Here is a 19,117-nt window from a genome sequence, read left to right on the forward strand (position 1 = left end):
GTTTTGAGATTGCTTCAGCTAGTTCCTTAAGTACCTTAGGACGAATTTAATCAGGCCCTGCTGACTTGAATACAGTACATTTAACTTAGCTTAATATTCTTTTACCTGTTCTTTCCCTTTTGTGTCTCTTCCCCCTCGTTAATTAAGTGTGTTGAGTATCTGGTCACCATTAACTTTTTTAGTGAAGCCTGAAGCAAAATAGGAATTAAGCACCTCAGCCTTCTTGATGTCATCAGTTTTTAGCTCTCCTTCCACAATGAAGTAGAGGACCTGCACTTTTCTTTGTCTGTCTCTTGCTCCTAATGTATTTAAAGAACTTCTTGTTGTATTTTTATGTCCCTTGCTAATCATTTTGTGCCTTTGCCATTTTGATTTTGTCCCTACATGGCTGTGTTATTCTTTTGTACTCCTCCTTAGCAATTTGTCCATGTTCCATTTTTGGTAGGATTCCTTTTTTATTTTCAGGTAATTAAAGAACTCCTGATGGAGCCATATTGGCTTCTTACTGTTCTTCCTATCTTTCCTTTGCTTCGGGGGAATTTGAAATTGTGCTTTTGATATTGTCCCTTCTGAGAAACAGCCAGCTTTCCTGAATTCCTTTATAACCTCTACATAAATAAATTACTATGATTTGGACATGTATATGTGCATATTTACCGGTATTTGTCTTTCTAAAGTTAATTAAGTATCTTAGGAAACACTGTCATAGTGGCCACCAGCAAAAGTTGGTAGCCGCACTCTGAGGCCACCAAAAAATTTGTTGTGAAAACCCCAACTCTATCTCATGTATCGTCCGTGATGAAGACTCTGCAGGTGAAAGCCTGTGCTCAGTTTCACCTGTGCAAGCCTCTTACATCTTTAGTTATCCCATGTAAGGCAACTGGAATGCAATTGAGCTCCACGGGTAGCTTTGCAGTTGGAATCTGGTTTTCAGTTATGTCCATGAAGCATGAGCTCATGGTTTCCTATCTGTGATGGCTCCCTAGGAAAAGCCATACAGTGTTGTCACTAAAGTCAGCAAAGGTGATTCTGAATCTATATGGGGAATGGACCTGTTGCATTAAAGAGAGCCTATTTATACATAGTTCCTGTTTCAGAATAGACATGCCCTTTGAATCTGGCTTATGTAAAGTCTTCTGGCACAATTAAAGGCCCATCATTTTGGGGAGGAGGGGAGCTTCTAGAATAAAGGATTTCCCGTTTTCTGACACTTATACACTTTCCTTAGCATTGGTAAGGTGGGAGGGCTAGAGACAAAGAAAAAAAGATGGAGAAGTGTTTATCTGCATATTTAAAAATCAATATGAATTAGAAGTGTGGGATTATGATTGTAGAGACAACATGGAGTATGTGATGAATGGGGACTTTACTCAGGTCATTAATCACTGCGTGTTTACACTGTAAACTGAGGCAGATTGTTTTTCACTTGGGATTAACCTCAAAGTGATTATAAGAATTCAAGTTCATCAAAACCAGCGGTGCTTCTTCCATACTATGCTTTTTTTCTGCTAAACATACCTGTGTACAATAGTAGATTGAGTACTGTATATGTCTATAATGCAAATGAATACAGTGGAGATAGATGCGAGTAGGGGTTTGAGGAAGCTAGGGAGAGACATTCAATGAACAGAAACATACTGGAAAGATAGATGCTGATTGCTTGTCTTCTGAATTGGGCAGTTTGTTAGCATCACAAAACAATTCCCCCTACTCCCCTAAAAAGGAAACCAGCTCTGTTACACTAAGGCCCTCTAATCACTTCTAAGGAGGCAAAATCACATGACGTGCTTTTTGCTCAAGGAAATTCTGAGATACTTTATTTTTATAGGTGTTCTAGGGCCCTCACCACAATACATTAGGGAGGTGTAATCCATCTTTTTCCTCATTTCCCCCAGAGAGATAGAAGAGAAACAGATACTATACTTGACCTTCACCAAAAGGCCAAGGAGAAATTATTGATCCTTGCTAAGAGTAGCAGGGCGGGCATGTTCCCCTGTCTGTGAGGAGCAATCCAAAACAACAAACTGGCTGACAGCAAAGACCAGTGGCTAGCCAGATCAGTTTTAACAGCAGAAATATAAATCATCGCTTCTAGTTTACGCTTCTGCCAGTTTAAATGGGTGGTACCAGTGGGAGGCTACAGCTGTACCATGGAGCAACAAGACTGCCTCCTCCTGCAAGCAACCAGTGCAAGCCCAAAAGTATGTGGTGTTGGTCAAGGAGGAGTATGGGCAGGATGGCTGAGGAGTCTCTAATTCATTACATACACATTGCAGCCTCTACAAGTAGGGTTCCTATAGACATCCTGGGTAAAAAATAACCTGCCCTGCCCAGGGGTGAATGCCCTCTCCTCCTGTGGTGCAGCCATCCTTGCTGGCACCTCCCTATGCCAGTAGGAGTGGATCTTGCCCCTTCATATAAGGGGACTGGGCTCCTGTCTCTCAGCAGCCATCACTCCCCTTGCTCCTATCTGCCTGACCACATGTAAGTTGTTAAAAGGCGCATTGTAAGCTGCAGAGCTTTCAGACCAGCCACAAGTACTTTGTGCCAGAAGCTGATTGTAAAGCTTGTGTGTGTGCTGCATGAATTCCCATGTACCTGTTCCATTTCACCACTCTGGCCTAAGTCATGGCTCCCCTGGAGTCGCTTTGTGCTGGTGCCATGAAGCCACAAAGCAGCCACATATGCCCCCGGTTTAATGCCTTGGTGCCAGAGGGCTAGCTCTGTGCCAACACTTGGAGGCTGAGGTTCTATTCAGGAATTGAGGGCCATCTCCTGGGTAGGAGGGGGAATGGTTGGGTGTTCTTGCATCCCAGCAATTTTAGATCACTGTAATATGCCATGGCAATCATTATAGCAGGAGCACAAGCTAGGGTTTTGGGTCAGGAAAAGGCCCTCAGATGAATTGTCACTCTCCTTGCTGTGAAAAAGTTGATGGGGTGGAGAAATTGCATCCACAAAGCAAAAACTAATATACGCTCATATCTCTAGGTAACTTTAGGCTGTAATAATCCTCTTGCACAGTCTCAAGCTCCCCTCAGTAAGGAGTGTCCCCTGTTAAATGCATACTGATACTGCACCAGTAACGTAAGGAGCTTGACAATTTGTCTGTCTCTTCTTATGAGGTTCTCTAATTCTTATGGATAGAATAAAATGGTAGTAACTTGAAGCATTCCGTGCACTCTATCCTGCTCTGCATGTTTTTGTATCCTTTTTTCTTTGTTTCACTACAGATTTGGCTGACTGCAAGTTGATGATGTTCCCTATTGGCATTTACAAAGTCATGAGGAATGTCACCGAAGGGATACATCTCATAACTCTGGCCAATAATGAACTCAAGTCCGTGACCAGCAAATTCATCACTACCTTCAGCCAGATGAGAGGTAGGAGTGAGTCCCCTGAAGTAACCACAAAAAAAAGGAGAGATAGGGATAGACCTGTTTCTTGGTAGATGCCTGCAACACAGTGTTTTTGACACATGGGTCTGCAATTGTCTCTGTGATTGGTGCACTGAATAATGGTGATGTAGATTCTATTGCAAGCTTGGGCTAAATGGAACACAGTATTTCTCACTATTTCATTCTCCATACTGTATTACAATCTCCATATAGTATGTTGGGATCTGTTCTTTCACAAAATAAACTTGGCTCCCAGCAATCCCGAATGTGAGACGTGGTATTAAGGTCTGGCTCCCTTAAATGAGTATTACAGTCGTATAACTCATTGACATAAATGGTGTAACTCCTGATCTGCATTTCTGTAAGGGAGATTAGAATCCGGTGTTGTATCTTGACAATGTGCCTGTGCATAAGATTACAGATGCTATGTATCAATAGTGAGGTGAATTGGCAGTGCTCTGTGATGTCACAGGATTTGAATAGTAGGGGATGTTGCAGATCAAGACTGAGGTCCATTGGCAGAGCTGTGTGGAAAGCTTATATGTTGCCAACCTGCACTTACCAGGCTTTTGTCAGTCTGCTCAAATTCAATTAACTTTTTTGAGGTGACAAGTTACTAATATCTATTTAAAATCTAGGATGAGAAATTCACACAATGTACAACCAGTGCAGTAGCTAGAAATATTTTTCTTAACATGATTATCATACAATACATAACTGTTTCAGCAACAAGACACTATGTTCAAAAACTGCTTCCTTCTCTTGAAAGAATGGACATTTTGTCATCACTTTCTACCATTTATTTTTGGCGACTGAAGAAAAGCTATTTTTTGAGGCTTTGCCACTTTATGTGAAATGAGAGCAGAATCTTTTTTTTTTTTTTGAGGAATGTAGGTAAAAATCCTTATCCAAACCCCATAGAATTCAATGGGAGAGCGCACTTTCAATTGGGTCCTAACAGGAGTCTCCTAGTTGCAAAGGATGAAAGTTCTTCCCCCTGTGCATGTCTGAGCCACTTACGACCAGGTTTCACTTCTCAGACATTGAGTTTCCCTATTGTAGTTTTTGGGGGCAGCAGCTGCTTCCTTACCATGTGCCAAACTTATCATTTACTAGTTTGATGTCTTGGTCACACCATAGTCTCTCATCTTTTTATATACCCAGTTATCTTTTTGCAGCCAGCCTTTTGGGTTCATCTGCACTGTCTTTTAAGCTTGTAACCAGATCATAGCATGATTAATTTTAAATATGGTTTGTGTCTATATACAGCATTGTTACTTGCTGTGGAAGCTTAGTAGCATGGAAGCTAACCGTACCTTGTTGCACCCCTGGATAACTAGCCGTGAGTGTGTACAGGAGCTGGGACTCAGTGACAGGACGGATCACTCAATAATTGCCATATTCTGTTCATTTCCTCTGAAGCCTCTGGCACTGTCAGAAGACAGGTCCTGGGCTACATGGACCATTAGTCTGACCCAGTATGGCCATCTTTATATTCTTATGTACAGGGAGGGTGATTAGGGTTCCTACATCTTTTTCTTCACATTCCGGTGCCCATATAACTCTTGAAGGAAGTCTTGTTTTGTAATCTGAGAATGTATCATTTTTCACAGATACATATTTTGATTTATTAACTTATATAACTGTGGTCAGGTGACTATGAATGAAATGTCACTGTCAGTGCATCACTTCTTCCTTCCACCTACCATGATTTCAAGGTTTCCTTTAAACCCTGCAAGTGCAGCTCTCTTTATCCTTCCTGAGCTTCTATCTATATTGCAGAAAGGGGCACTTACTCTAGCAGCGTGTACCCACTGCTGTCCCTCTTCCATGTTCCTTCTGAACATTTCCCCTGAGTATCTGTGATTACTCTTCCTTTCCAAACCAATAGTACACCCTAACTGAAAAGGCCAAGGCTCTATGCCAATAGTCAGTGGTGGTATCCTAGCAGTGACTGGATAGCTGGGATAATAATGGTTTGTAGTTACTGGAATGTAGTCTTACTGACTGCAAGAAGCTTTTTTGCCAGTAACATCTAGTGAACATAGGCAAGTACAACTTAAAGCGGGGGTGGGGGGAAAAGGGAGCTGCTTTACTGTTGACAGAGATGGCCTAATGTTGATCATCAAAACTTATCACATGTCATTTTTGCACTCCTGGAAAAATGTGTGTGTTAGCTTATTTTTGTTATAACCATTACGGCTGATTTTTTTTTTAAAGCATTACTTTTATTTTTAATGCAAGTATCCAAAATAACCCAATACAAAAAGTGAGTGAGTCATGTCTAGGTTCCTTTATAAACAAGTGTGTGAAATAATAATTAGACAAGGAAAAAATGCTATCAAAGAAGTTTCTCCTCTCAAAACTCATCCATCCAAACATCTATAGCAGGGGTTGGCAACCTTTCAGCAGTGGTGTGCCGAGTCTTCATTTATTCACTCTAATTTAAGGTTTCACGTGCCAGTAATACATTTTAACATTTTTAGAAGGTCTCTTTCTATAAGTCTATAATATATAACTAAACTATTGTTGTATGTAAAGTAAATAAGGCTTTTAAAATGTTTAAGAAGCTTCATTTAAAATTAAATTAAAATGCAGAGCCTCCCGGACTGGTGGCCAGGACCCAGGCAGTGTGAGTGCCACTGAAAATCAGTTCGTGTGCCGCCTTCGGCACGCGTGCCATAGGTTGCCTACCCCAATCTATAGCATTTCCCTCTTCCATCCATAGTAAGATACACCTCTACCCCGATATAACGCTGTCCTTGGGAGACAAAAAAATCTCACTGCGTTATAGGTGAGACCGCATTATATCAAACTTGCTTTGGCCTCCCTGTTCCTTGTTTCTGGACCGCCCCCTCCAGAGACCCCTGTCCCTAATCACCCCCAGGACCCCACCCCCTACCCAATCCCCCTGACTGCTCTGACCCATCCACTCACCTGCGGTGGGAAGCGGAGTGACACACCCCCAGCCTGCTCCACTTTCCTTTCCCCAGCCCCAGCCCTGTCCCGGCGGGAGGTTGGGGTTGAGGAAAGGTCCCGCACTCACCTGCGGCAGGAAGTGGAGTGCCGCGGCCTGGAGGATGCTCTCCACAGTCACCTGTGGCGAGAAGCGGAACCCCGCGGCTGGGAGCTGGTGGAGTGGAGCGGGCTGGGGCCAGGCTGCTCCGCTTCTGCTGCTGCCGGTGAGTGCAGGTGGGATCTCTTCCCTCAAGCCCCCTCCCCTGAGCGACACAGCTGGGGCTGGGTCAAGGGAAGGGGAGCGGACTGCTCCCGGCCCCCCGCTAATCCCCTGGGCCACTCTGGGACTGTAGGGGCCCCAAAATTGCCCCTCCCAGCTCCTGTCTCCTAGACCCTGGGTGGGGGAGCCTCTGACCGCCCCCGAGACCCTCTGCCCCTTATCCAACCCCTTGGCCTGGGCCCGGCCCGGCCCCCTTAACACGCTGCTCATAGCAGCGTGTCAGAGCTTTACCGCATTGTATGCGAACCCGTGTTATATCGGGGTAGAGGTGTATACTCACTATCCATCCTCAGATCATGAGAACCAAGCTTTGTAATTATAACACTGAAGTTCTTAGTCATGGGTAGCAACATATATAATTAATAATATATAGCACCCAGTCAACTGGGGGAATATGGCCCTGATCCAGAAATAAAGTTTACCATATTCTTAAATCCTGTTGACTTCAATGGACTGAAGCATATTCTTAAATGCTTTGATTAATCAGGACCAACATGCATAACAAATCTGGAAGCACAAAAGGAAGTAACAAGAATCTAAGCCAGTTTTAGTCTATTTAGTCTTTTTAGAGAACAAATTTTCAGCTCTGGCAATATGGTTAATATTTTATTTGTCTTAAGAGCAATGGAAATGATTGTAAAGTCCTAGTTAAACCAGCAGACAAACATGCACTCAAGTCATTGTAAAGTAGTTTCTGAATCTGAGTGGGAGCCCCCTCAATGTTGCAATAGGATTGTATACTACCTCTTTCCTTTTTTATAGACTTGAAATTCAAGTGCAGGTCTGGTGAGTGTCAGCTTGGAGATAAGTGGAAACTAAATGTAGCATGGCAGTTTTGACATTGGAGGGTACAGCTATGTGGAAAAGGGAAAATATCCCCCACTCCCTAATTTCTATACTGTTGCTTTGCATTGTTTATAATCTGAGCTGTTGGGACTCACTGAGGAATACTGCTGTAGGATATAGCAAACCAGCATTTCAGCAGAGGAAACTAGGGCCTGGTCTACACTAGGATCTTAAATCGAATTTAGCAGCGTTAATTCGAACTAATCGCTCAACCGTCCACACCAGGAAGCCATTTAATTCGAACTAGGGGGCTCCTTAGTTCGAATTTGGTACTCCACCCCGACAGGTGGAGTAACGCTAAATTCGCACTTGCTAGCTCGAATTAGGCTAGGTGTGGATGCAAATCGAACTTAGTAGCTCCGGGAGCTATCCCACAGTGCACCACTCTGTTGACGCTCTGGACAGCAGTCCGAGCTTGGATGTTCTGGCAGCCACAGAGGAAATGACCCGGGAAAATTTGAAATCCTTTTCCTGTCTGGACAGTTAGAATCTCATTTCTTGCTTTGACATCGGGGCGAGCTCCGCGGCACCTGCAACGATGCAGAGCTCTCCAGCAGAGGAGTCAGCCCAATGCAAGAATAGAAAGAGATCCCCAGCATGGACAGACCGGGAAGTCCAGGATCTGATCGCTGTGTGGGGCGAGGAGTCTGTGCTGTCGGAGCTGCGCTCCAACAAGCGTAATGCAAAGACCTTCGAGAAGGTCTCCCAAGCCATGACACAGAAAGGATACAGCCGGGATGCGATGCAGTGCCGCGTGAAAGTCAAGGACCTGAGGCAAGGCTATCAAAAAGTCAGAGCGGCAAACGGACGCTCCGGAGCACAGCCCCAGACATGCCGCTTCTACGAGGCACTGCATGCCATTCTCGGTGGGTCTGCCACCACTGTCCCACCACTGACCGTGGACTCAGTGGATGGCATAGTGAGCCAGGACAGTTCCTACTCGATGTTCGCCGATGGGCAAGACGACGAAGGGTCCGTGGAGGAAGGCGCAGGCGACAGCGAACACAATGCCGCTTTCCCTGACAGCCAGGATCTGTTCCTCACCCTCACAGAGATCCCCTACCAACCCTCACCGGCCGTGAACCCGGACTCAGAGTCAGGGGAAGGATCAGGCGGTAAGTCGTATAAACAAGAAAATATTTATTTGCTCGAAAACATGTATACCAAAAATATAAATTCTATCTATAAATACTATATCTAAAAGTTTTTAAAGGGAAACTAAACGAACAGTAGGTCTACACAGATTGGGATGGAACAATAGTCCTCCATGGACAATTCCACAAATGCTTCAAACAGTTCCTCAAATACCCTCCGCAGGAGGTTTCGAGGAAGAGGTGCCCTATTTGGTCCTCCGGTGAAGCTCACTCTTCCACGCCACGACATCCTCAGATACAGGGGAACCATCGCCTCTACCAGCATGGCCGCGTAGGGTCCCGGTCGGTGAAGTGCTTCCCTTAACATCCTTTCTTTCTGCACTCGAGAGACACGCCTCAGGGTAATCTCGTTACTGAAGTGCTGCATCTAATTAGGGCAATTAGCGAATAGTTACTGTTCTTAATGGTTTACTTATACTTTGCATAACAAAGCCCCGCGCTTAGCAGCCACGTGCTGTAGGCCACACAGGAAAAGCATACATTGATCTTTCCCCTGCAGTGTCGGGAGTGGCTGCAAAAGGGTCATAGTATCTGATTTCCAGATTGCCGTTAGCACGACGGCACAGCTATCCGTTAACTGATAAGCATAATGTACTGTAAGGCTTACCAGGACTCTCTGCTAGAGGGATTCTGCTCTCTCTCCCGACTTCTCCGCTCTCCTGTGCAATGGCGCAGCCAATCAGAGCGTAGGCCAAAATGTTGTGCTTCTCTGGAGACCACGTGACACTTGTTGTCCGGTACGGTCTTCTTCATGGAAATTGACTAGACGGTGTTCACTGTTCGCGAAAATGTATCTGTACAAGGAAATCACTAACTTTCCCCATCACACAGCTTTGGGTCCTTCCCGGACTGCCCCGGCATCCCCCTCGCAGAGACTGGCAATGATTAGACGGCGAAAGAAGAAGACTAGGGACGACATGTTCGCTGAACTGATGGTCTGCTCCCGAGCAGAGGCTGCAGAGCAGAAACACTGGAGGGAGACCCTATGTGAGCAGCATCGCACACTCATGGAACGTGAGGATAGGTGGCGGCAGGAAGACCAGCAGACCACCCAAACGCTACTTGGTCTCATGAAGGAACAAACGGACACGCTTCGTCGCCTTGTTGATGTCCTGCAGGACCGCAGGCTGGAGGACAGGGCCCCCCTGCAGTGTCTCTGCAATCGCCCTCACCAGCCAAGAAGTCCTGGCCCCCCCTCACCCAAAAGTACAAGACGGAGGGGTGGTAGAGGACGTGAGAACTGTCACTGAACCAGAGCAGAGCGGCCGTGTACCCCGCACTTCTCACGTTAGAAATTTGTAGAAGTGCTTCCCTTATAGGCTCAGCCAGTCCCAAATCCAAGGTTCATCCCCCCACTGTTTATTAGATTAATAAAAGCTGTTTGCTGTTAATCACTGTTTCCGTCATGTCTTTCCTGTCAGAGGATTTTTCGGTGTATGGGGTGGACAGGGGTTTCATACTTGCACGGTATAGCCTACAGTACCAGGGTACAGACTTGGGGAAAGGATCAACTGCGGGGCACACACACACTGCAGTCAGTAGGCACCAGGGTCATTCTGTGTTGTGTATGCTGCCCCTGTTCATTTCGTAATGTGTATAATTGTCCAGGGTCCTAGCGCCTGTCACGCCATTACTGTGAAGGCAGGCTGCCCTTACGATGCACTTGCAACGGATCCACGAGCCTATCCGCTGCCCTGAGCCCCAACAAGAGCCCTCATCCACGGACAGATAGTCACCCTTCTCCCACACCCATCACCCCTTCCCACGCAGAAACCCGCAGCCCACTGCCGTCATCCAAACCCCTATGCAAAGAAGGCACCACTCGCCCCTTCCTGCAAACCCTCCCCTTCATGCAGAACCACTGTCATCCGTCCCCCACCCCAGAGACCTATGTAGGAGCAGGAGGATGTCAGTCCTCTATGGAGGAAGCGGTCTGTACGTCAGTGCACACCGTGCCCAGCACAGTATGCGTCCATGTCTCAACACCAGAACAGAAATGCAAAGTAAAAGAAAGATTTATTAATAATGAGTGTAACAATTACTTTGCTTAAAAACGTGCTTTGGAAGTGGGGGAAACTTGGAGAACAAGGCATGTAGCCGCAGATCCAAATCGACACAAACTGACACAGGCCCAGGGTCAGTTTCTCTTGAAAGCAAGTGGAGAGTCATAGGTTACCCTGATCTCCGAGGAAACTTGCTTTCAAAGCCTCCCGGATACAGAGCGCTTCCCGCTGGGATATTCTCTCGGCACGGGTGTCTGGCTGAGCGTAAACTGCAGCCAGGCGATTTGCCTCAACCTCCCATCCGGACAAAAAGGCCTCGCCCTTGCTCTCACACAGATTGTGCAGCACACAGCAAGCAGCAATAACTACGGGGATATTCTTTTCGCTGATGTCCGAGCGAGTGAGTAAGCTCCGCCATCTCCCCTTGAGACGTCCGAAAGCACACTCCACCACCATTCTGCACTTGCTTAGCCGGTAGTTGAAGAGTTCCTTCTCACTGTCCAGGGCGCCTGTATAGGGCTTCATGAGCCAGGGCATTAGCGGGTAGGCTGGGTCCCCGAGGATCACTGTAGGCATCTGCACATCCCCAACCGTTATTTTGTGGTCCGGGAAGAAAGTACCTGCCTGGAGGAGTCTAAAGAGACCAGAGCTCCTGAACACACGCGGGTCATGAACCTTGCCCGCCCACCCGACGTTGATGTTGGTAAAACGTCCCCTATGGTCCACTAGTCCTTGCAGCACCATGGAAAAGTAGCCCTTTCGGTTAATGTACTCGCTGGCCTGGTGGGCCGGTGCCAGGATAGGGATGTGAGTCCCATCTATAGCCCCACCGCAGTTTGGGAATCCCATCGCGGCGAAGCCGTCTATGATGACCTGAACGTTTCCCAGGTTCACTACCTTTGAGAGCAGTTGCTCAACGATTGCGTGGGCTACTTGCATCACAGCAACCCCCACGGTAGATTTGCCCACGCCAAAGTGGTTCGCTACTGACCGGTAGCTGTCTGGCGTGGCAAGTTTCCAGAGGGCTATGGCCACTCGCTTCTGCACACTCAGGGCTGCTCGCATCCGGGTGTCCTGGCGCTTCAGGGCAGGGGCCAGCAAGTCACAGAGTTCAAGGAAAGTGCCCTTACGCATCCTGAAGTTTCGCAGCCACTCTGTGTCATCCCAGACCTGCAGCACTATGCGGTCCCACCAGTCCGTGCTTGTTTCCCGAGCCCAGAATCGCCGTTCCACAGCATGAACTTGACCCATTGCCACCATGATCTCCACTGCCCGGCGTACCCTGCTTTCTGAGAGGTCTGCGCCACTCTCCTCACCGCGCTGCCGGAGCCTCCTCGCCCGATTTCTCAGTAGCTGACTGTTGCACAGGTGGACGATAAGGTGCGAGGAGTTGACAACGGCCATAAGTGCAGCGATGATCGCAGTGGGCTCCATGCTCGCAGTGCTGTGGCGTCCGCGCTGTAACCGACCAGAAAAGTGCGCGAACAGATTTCCCGCCGGCGCTTTCAGGGAGGGAGGGCGTTTGTGAGTGACGGTTGAATGATGACAGTTACCCAAAACCACCCTCGACACATTTTTCCCCCAGCAGGCATTGCGAGCTCTACCCAGCATTCCAATGGGCAGCGGGGAGTGCGGGAACTGTGGGATAGCTTCCCACAGTGCACCGCTTCCAAAGTCGACGCTGGCCCCGTGAATGTGGACTCAGAAATTCGAATTAGTGTATTTAGTATGGATACACAAATTCGACTTCATAAGGTCGAATCCACAAATTCGAACTAAGTTGATTCGAAATAGTCTTGTAGTGTAGACAAGGCCTAGGGCACTTAAAGAATCTATAGGGAAACCAAACAACCTTCTATCAGTTCATCAGAGCTCACGCAAATTCAATTTTGAAAGGTTAATAAAAGTGAATCTGTATTCAGAACAATTCACTAGATTAAACAATTTAAAGAATTAGTATTGACATGGCAGCTGTCTCTCTTTATTCAGAGCTGAGGGAGGTTAGTATTTAATTCTCAGTCTCCTCCATGTTGGACATGGAGGCCACAAAACAGTGGGGTATTCCGGGTCTCCATGGCAACGGGAGAAAGAACAGATCTCTATTCTAAACCTGGGTTTAGGATTGCCATTCAGGAAGCACTCCCAGAATTATCTGCCTCCAAGTGGCATACGTGGCAGACTCCAGGGCTTCCTTTGATGCTGAAATTTCACAGGATCTTTGAATGATTTTTAATTAAATGTCTGTTTCTTCATTGGCTTTGGGGTTTTCCTCCTCAAAACTGCTAAACTTAAAACAAAAAAATTATTCTGACTCTGTGAGGAGGGTGAATGTCGCACTCTCTGAGTAGTGACAGACAGCAAGCTCCAGGAATTCTGTTTCCAGGTAGTGAGGGGAGATAAGGTCCACCTTTGGGATGGGTGGGCAGACTGCCTGGAAACTCCTTTCACTGAGCCTGAGCCAGAATCAGTGGCATGAAAGTAGAGTAAGGTGATTTTCTTTTCCTTTTCCTTAAAGCCCTTTGCCTCTCTCCTAAGCATGGGATGCCATTTGCATATCTGGCCGAGTAAGCCGAAAAGTTTCACTGGAGCCTTCTGAATCTCAAGGGAATTGGGAAAGCAAGGTCCCCTCCCATAGTAACCAGGAGAAAGAAATTCCTTCTCCCACCTAGTACATATACATGGACTATGCTGAAGTGGTTGAGAAGGCCACAAAACTTCCTCCTCTTCCCACAAGGTGTTTCAGGTGCAAGCCCTCAGCTGCCATGAAAGGTATGGGCTCCTGTGACCTTTTTTATACCAGTGACTCATTTGTTGTCAGTGGTTCTGGCTCACTCCTTGTTCCGTACAGCTGGCTCCACTCAGCCCAAACGCAGCAGCAGGCAGAGTTGGTGATTCAGATCCCCTTGTCTGGGAGATGGGCCTACTTCCTCTTTCCTTCCAGGGGTTCCATAGGGATCCATAAAGTAGCTACTATTATTTTCATAAAGATAATGCAGGTTACAAGTCTGCAGACTGTCCTTTCAATCTGCCTGGAAATGCACTGTTCCCCTGGGGGACTCTCAGGGGTTTGGCCCAGGGACTGGTGCATGATATTAGCCACAGTCTGCACTTAAAAGGGCAGCAGAAACTCTTAAAACCTCTCATGAAAGTCTCCTCTCTAGATCCTCTAAAGAGAAGGAGAAATAACTAAAGCTGGGGCTTTGAGCAAGATACCTCAGATCCTCAGCCAAGCTTCCAGCATTAAGCATGGATAAGGGTTTAATTTCATGGGTGCTTACGGTTTTTAGACCAGCTAGACTTTGAGTTCATCACAAGCCTGGTTGGAAACCTGTTGATTAACCTCTCTGCATCCAACTTGAGTTGGAAAACTAAAAAAGTGTGAGGAAAAGAGACTCAAAAGCAGAGATTATGGTCCCCTTATCTCAAAAAAGGTCTAAAAGGCCTCCTTTATGCCTTTCTCCTCCTCAGCCACTGAGCTTAAAGAAGGTTGTGATGGAACAGGCCACAGTGATTGTCACCTTCTCATTAAACCTCAGGTTTTGGTTCTTCGACCTAAATTGGATACAGCTAGAACAGGGGTGGGCAAACTTTTTGGTCTGAGGGCCACATCGGGGTTCTGAAACTGTATGGAGGGCCAGTGTAGTGTATTAAATTGCTCCCCATGGGAATGTGCTAATTACGGCTGCCAGTCCTGGTGCTCGGAGTGGCATGGTAAAGGGGCAGGGAGTGGAGGGATTGGATAAGAGGCAGAGGGTCCTGGGGAGCTTTCAGGGGACAGGGAGTGGTTTGATAGGCGTGGGAGTCCCGGGGGGACTGTCAGGTTGAGGGGATGTGGATAGGGGTTGGGACAGTCAGGGGACAGGGAGCAGGGGGCGGGGATAGAGGATAGGGTTGGGGGTTGGATAGAGGGGTGGAGTTCCAGGGGGCAGTTAGGAGAAGGGGGGTCCGAGGAGGGGGCGGTCAGGGGACAAGGAGCAGGGGGGTTGGATGGGTCAGGGGTTCTGAGGGGAGCAGTCGGGGGGTGGAAAGTGGGAGGGGCGGATGGGGGTGGGGGCCAGGCTGTTTGGGGAGGCACAACCTTCCCTTCCCAGGTGTAGTGTATTGAATTGCTCCCCATAGGAATGTGCTACTTATGGTGTACTACTTACTTATGGCTGCCAGTCCTGGTGCTCCATGAGTAGCACATTCCTACAGAGAGCAATTTAATACACTACACCCGGCGGCTCTCGCAGCCGTGCTGCCCAGCAGGAGCTTGCAGTCCCTCCGCCCAGAGCACTGGCGGCATGGCAAGTTGAGGCTGCGATGGCAGGGGCTAGCCTCCCCAGCTGGGAGCTCAAGGGCCGGGCAGGACCGTTATGTGGGCCAGATGTGGCCGCGGACCGTAGTTTGCCCACCTCTGAGTTAGAACCTCAGATTCCCAACATACACATAACAATGCAACCAATCCTGAACCAATATCCAGTGCTGCCTAACCATCAGCTAGGAAACTGAGAGGCAGTACAGTCACTTGCTAGGAAGAAGTTTATCACCTTCTTAGAACATAATAATAATATAATATATAATAATAATAATAATAACAACATCTCAGAGGAAATCCACAAATGTCTATGTATTACTCAAGGTTTAGATGTCAGTGTTACTAGGAACACACAACATCATAAGAACATAAGAATGGCCTTACCGGGTCAGACCAAAGGTCTATCTAGCCCAGTATCTGTCTACCGACAGTGGCCAATGCCAGGTGCCCCAGAGGGAGTGAACCTAACAGGCAATGATCAAGTGATCTCTCTCCTGCCATCTATCTCCATCCTCTGACAAACAGAGGCTAGTGACACCATTCTTTACCCATCCTGGCTAATAGCCATTTATGGACTTCACCACCATGAATTTATCCAGTCCCCTTTTAAACATTGTTATAGTCCTAGCCTTCACAACCTCCTCAGGTAAGGAGTTCCACAAGTTGACTGTGCGCTGCGTGAAGAAGAACTTCCTTTTATTTGTTTTAAACCTGCTGCCTATTAATTTCATTTGGTGACCCCTAGTTCTTGTATTATGGGAATAAGTAAATAATTTTTCCTTATCCACTTTCTCAACATCACTCATGATTTTATATACCTCTATCATGTCCCCCCTTAGTCTCCTCTTTTCCAAGCTGAAGAGTCCTAGCCTCTTTAATCTTTCCTCATATGGGACCCTCTCCAAACCCCTAATCATTTTAGTTGCCCTTTTCTGAACCTTTTCTAGTGCTAGATTATCTTTTTTGAGGTGAGGAGACCACATCTGTACACAGTATTCAAGGTGTGGGCGTACCATGGATTTATATAAGGGCAATAATATATTCTCAGTCTTATTCTCTATCCCCTTTTTAATGATTCCTAACATCCTGTTTGCTTTTTTTGACCGCCTCTGCACACTGCGTGGACATCTGCAGAGAACTATCCACGATGACGCCAAGATCTTTTTCCTGACTCGTTGTAGCTAAATTAGCACCCATCATATTGTATGTATAGTTGGGGTTATTTTTTCCAATGTGCATTACTTTACATTTATCCACATTAAATTTCATTTGCCATTTTGTTGCCCAATCACTTAGTTTTGTGAGATCTTTTTGAAGTTCTTCACAATCTGCTTTGGTCTTAACTATCTTGAGTAGTTTAGTATCATCTGCAAACTTTGCCACCTCATTGTTTACCCCTTTCTCCAGATCATTTATGAATAAATTGAATAGGATTGGTCCTAGGACTGACCCTTGGGGAACACCACTAGTTACCCCTCTCCATTCTGAGAATTTACCATTAATTCCTACCCTTTGTTCCTTGTCTTTTAACCAGTTCTCAATCCATGAAAGGACTTTCCCTTTTATCCCATGACAGCTTAATTTACATAAGAGCCTTTGGTGAGGGACCTTGTCAAAGGCTTTCTGGAAATCTAAGTACACTATGTCCACCGGATCCCCCTTGTCCACATGTTTGTTGACCCCTTCAAAGAACTCTAATAGATTAGTAAGACACGATTTCCCTTTACAGAAACCATGTTGACTATTGCTCAACAGTTTGTTTTTCTATGTGTCTGACAATTTTATTCTTAACTATTGTTTCGACTAATTTGCCTGGTACCGACGTTAGACTTACCGGTCTGTAATTGCCGGGATCACCTCTAGAGCCCTTTTTAAATATTGGCGTTACATTAGCTAACTTCCAGTCATTGGGTACCGAAGCCAATTTAAAGGATAGCTTACAAACCTTAGTTAATAGTTCCGCAACTTCACATTTGAGTTCTTTCAGAACTCTTGGGTGAATGCCATCGGGTCCCGGTGACTTGTTAATGTTGAGTTTATCAATTAATTCCAAAACCTCCTCTAGTGACACTTCATCTGTGACAGTTCCTCAGATTTGTCACCTACAAAAGCCAGCTCAGGTTTGGGAATCTCCCTAACATCCTCAGCCGTGAAGACTTGAAGCAAAGACAGCAAAGAATCCTGTGGCACCTTATAGACTAACAGACGTTTTGCAGTATGAGCTTTCGTGGGTGAATATCCACTTCTTGCATCTGAAGAAGTGGGTATTCACCCACGAAAGCTCATGCTGCAAAACGTCTGTTAGTCTATAAGGTGCCACAGGATTCTTTGCTGCTTTTACAGATCCAGACTAACACGGCTACCCCTCTGATACTTGAAGCAAATAATCCATTTAGTTTCTCCGCAATGACTTTATCGTCTTTAAGCGCTCCTTTTGTATTTCGATCGTCAAGGGGCCCCACTGGTTGTTTAGCAGGCTTCCTGCTTCTGATGTACTTAAAAAACATTTTATTACCTTTGGAGTTTTTGGCTAGCCGTTCTTCAAACTCCTCTTTGGCTTTTCTTATTACACGCTTGCACTTAATTTGGCAGTGTTTATGCTCCTTTCTATTTGCCTCACTAGGATTTGACTTCCACTTTTTAAAGGAAATCTTTTTATCTCTCACTGCTTCTTTTACCTGGTTGTTAAGCCACAAGTGGCTCTTTTTTAGTTTTTACTGTGTTTCTTAATTTGGGGTATACGTTGAAGTTGGGCCTCTATTATGGTGTCTTTAAAAAGCGCCCATGCAGCTTGCAGGGATTTCACTTTAGTCACTGTACCTTTTAACTTTTGTTTAACTAACCCCCTCATTTTTGTATAGTTCCCCTTTTTGAAATTAAATGCCACAGTGTTGGGCTGTTGAGATGTTCTTCCCACCACAGGGATGTTAAATGTTGTTATATTATGGTCACTATTTGCAAGCGATCCTGCTATAGTTACCTCTTGGACAAGCTCCTGCGCTCCACTCAGGATTAAATCTAGAGTTGCCTCTCCCCTTGTGGGTTCCCGTACCAGCTGCTCCATGAAGCAGTCATTTAAAGTATCGAGATATTTTATCTCTGCATTTCGTCCTGAAGTGAAATGTTCCCAGTCAATATGGGGATAATTGAAATCCCCCACTATTATTGGGTTTTTAATTTTGATAGCCTCTCTAATTTCCCTTAGCATTTCATCATCACTATTACTGTCCTGGTCAGGTGGTTGATAATAGATCCCTAATGTTATATTTTTATTAGAGCATGACATTTTTATCCATAGAGATTCTATGGATCATGTGGATTCACTTAAGATTTTTACTTCATTTGAATCTACATTTTCTTTCACATATAGTGCCACTCCTCCTCCTGCACGACCTGTTCTGTCCTTCCGATATATTTTGTACCCCGGAATGATTGTGTCCCATTGATTGCTCTCAGTCCACCAGGTTTCTGTGATGCCTATTATATCAATATCCTCCTTTATCACAAGGCACTCTAGTTCACCCATCTTATTATTTAGACTTCTAGCATTTGTGTACAAGCACTTTAAAAACTTGTCCTTGTTTGTCTGCCCTTTTCTGATGTGCCAGATTCTTTTTTTATGTGACTGTTTATCGTCTGATCTGGCCCTTACATTGTCCTCTTCTGTCCCTCTGCTCCTGACTATAACCTGGAGATTCTCTATCATCAGACTCTCCCCTAAGAGAAGTCTGTGTCCGATCCACATGCTCCTCTGCAGCGGTCGGCTTTCCCCCATCTCCTAGTTTAAAAACTGCTCTACAACCTTTTTAATGTTTAGTGCCAGCAGTCTGGTTCCACTTTGGTTTAGGTGGAGCCCATCTCTCCTGTATAGGCTCCCCCCATCCCAAAAGTTTCCCCAGTTCGTAATGAACGTAAACCCCTCCTCTCTACACCATCGTCTCATCCACACATTGAGACTCTGAAGCTCTGCCTGCCTACCTGGCCCTGCGTGTGGAACTGGGAACATTTCTGAGAATGCCACCATAGAGGTCCTGGATTTCAGTCTCTTCCCTAGCAGCCTAAATTTGGCTTCCAGGACATCTCTCCTACCCTTCCCTATGTCATTGGTACCTACATGTACCACGACCACCGGCTCCTCCCCAGCACTACACATAAGTCTGTCTAGAGATCTGCAACCTTCG

General features: G+C 46.1%; 1 protein-coding gene across 11 annotated transcripts in view; it reads left to right on the forward strand.

Moving 5' to 3' along the window:
- Positions 1–19,117, forward strand: part of LRRC20 (leucine rich repeat containing 20) — a 222,056-nt gene that overhangs the window by 32,672 nt on the left and 170,267 nt on the right. For all 11 annotated transcript variants that reach the window (XM_045022637.1, XM_045022640.1, XM_045022636.1 and 8 more), the window contains one exon: positions 3,234–3,383. In XM_045022637.1, coding sequence (XP_044878572.1) covers positions 3,234–3,383 — 150 coding nt within the window. The remainder of the gene's footprint in view (positions 1–3,233; positions 3,384–19,117) is intronic.

Source organism: Mauremys mutica, chromosome 7, assembly GCF_020497125.1.
Source record: "Mauremys mutica isolate MM-2020 ecotype Southern chromosome 7, ASM2049712v1, whole genome shotgun sequence".
Lineage (NCBI taxonomy): Eukaryota > Metazoa > Chordata > Testudines > Geoemydidae > Mauremys > Mauremys mutica.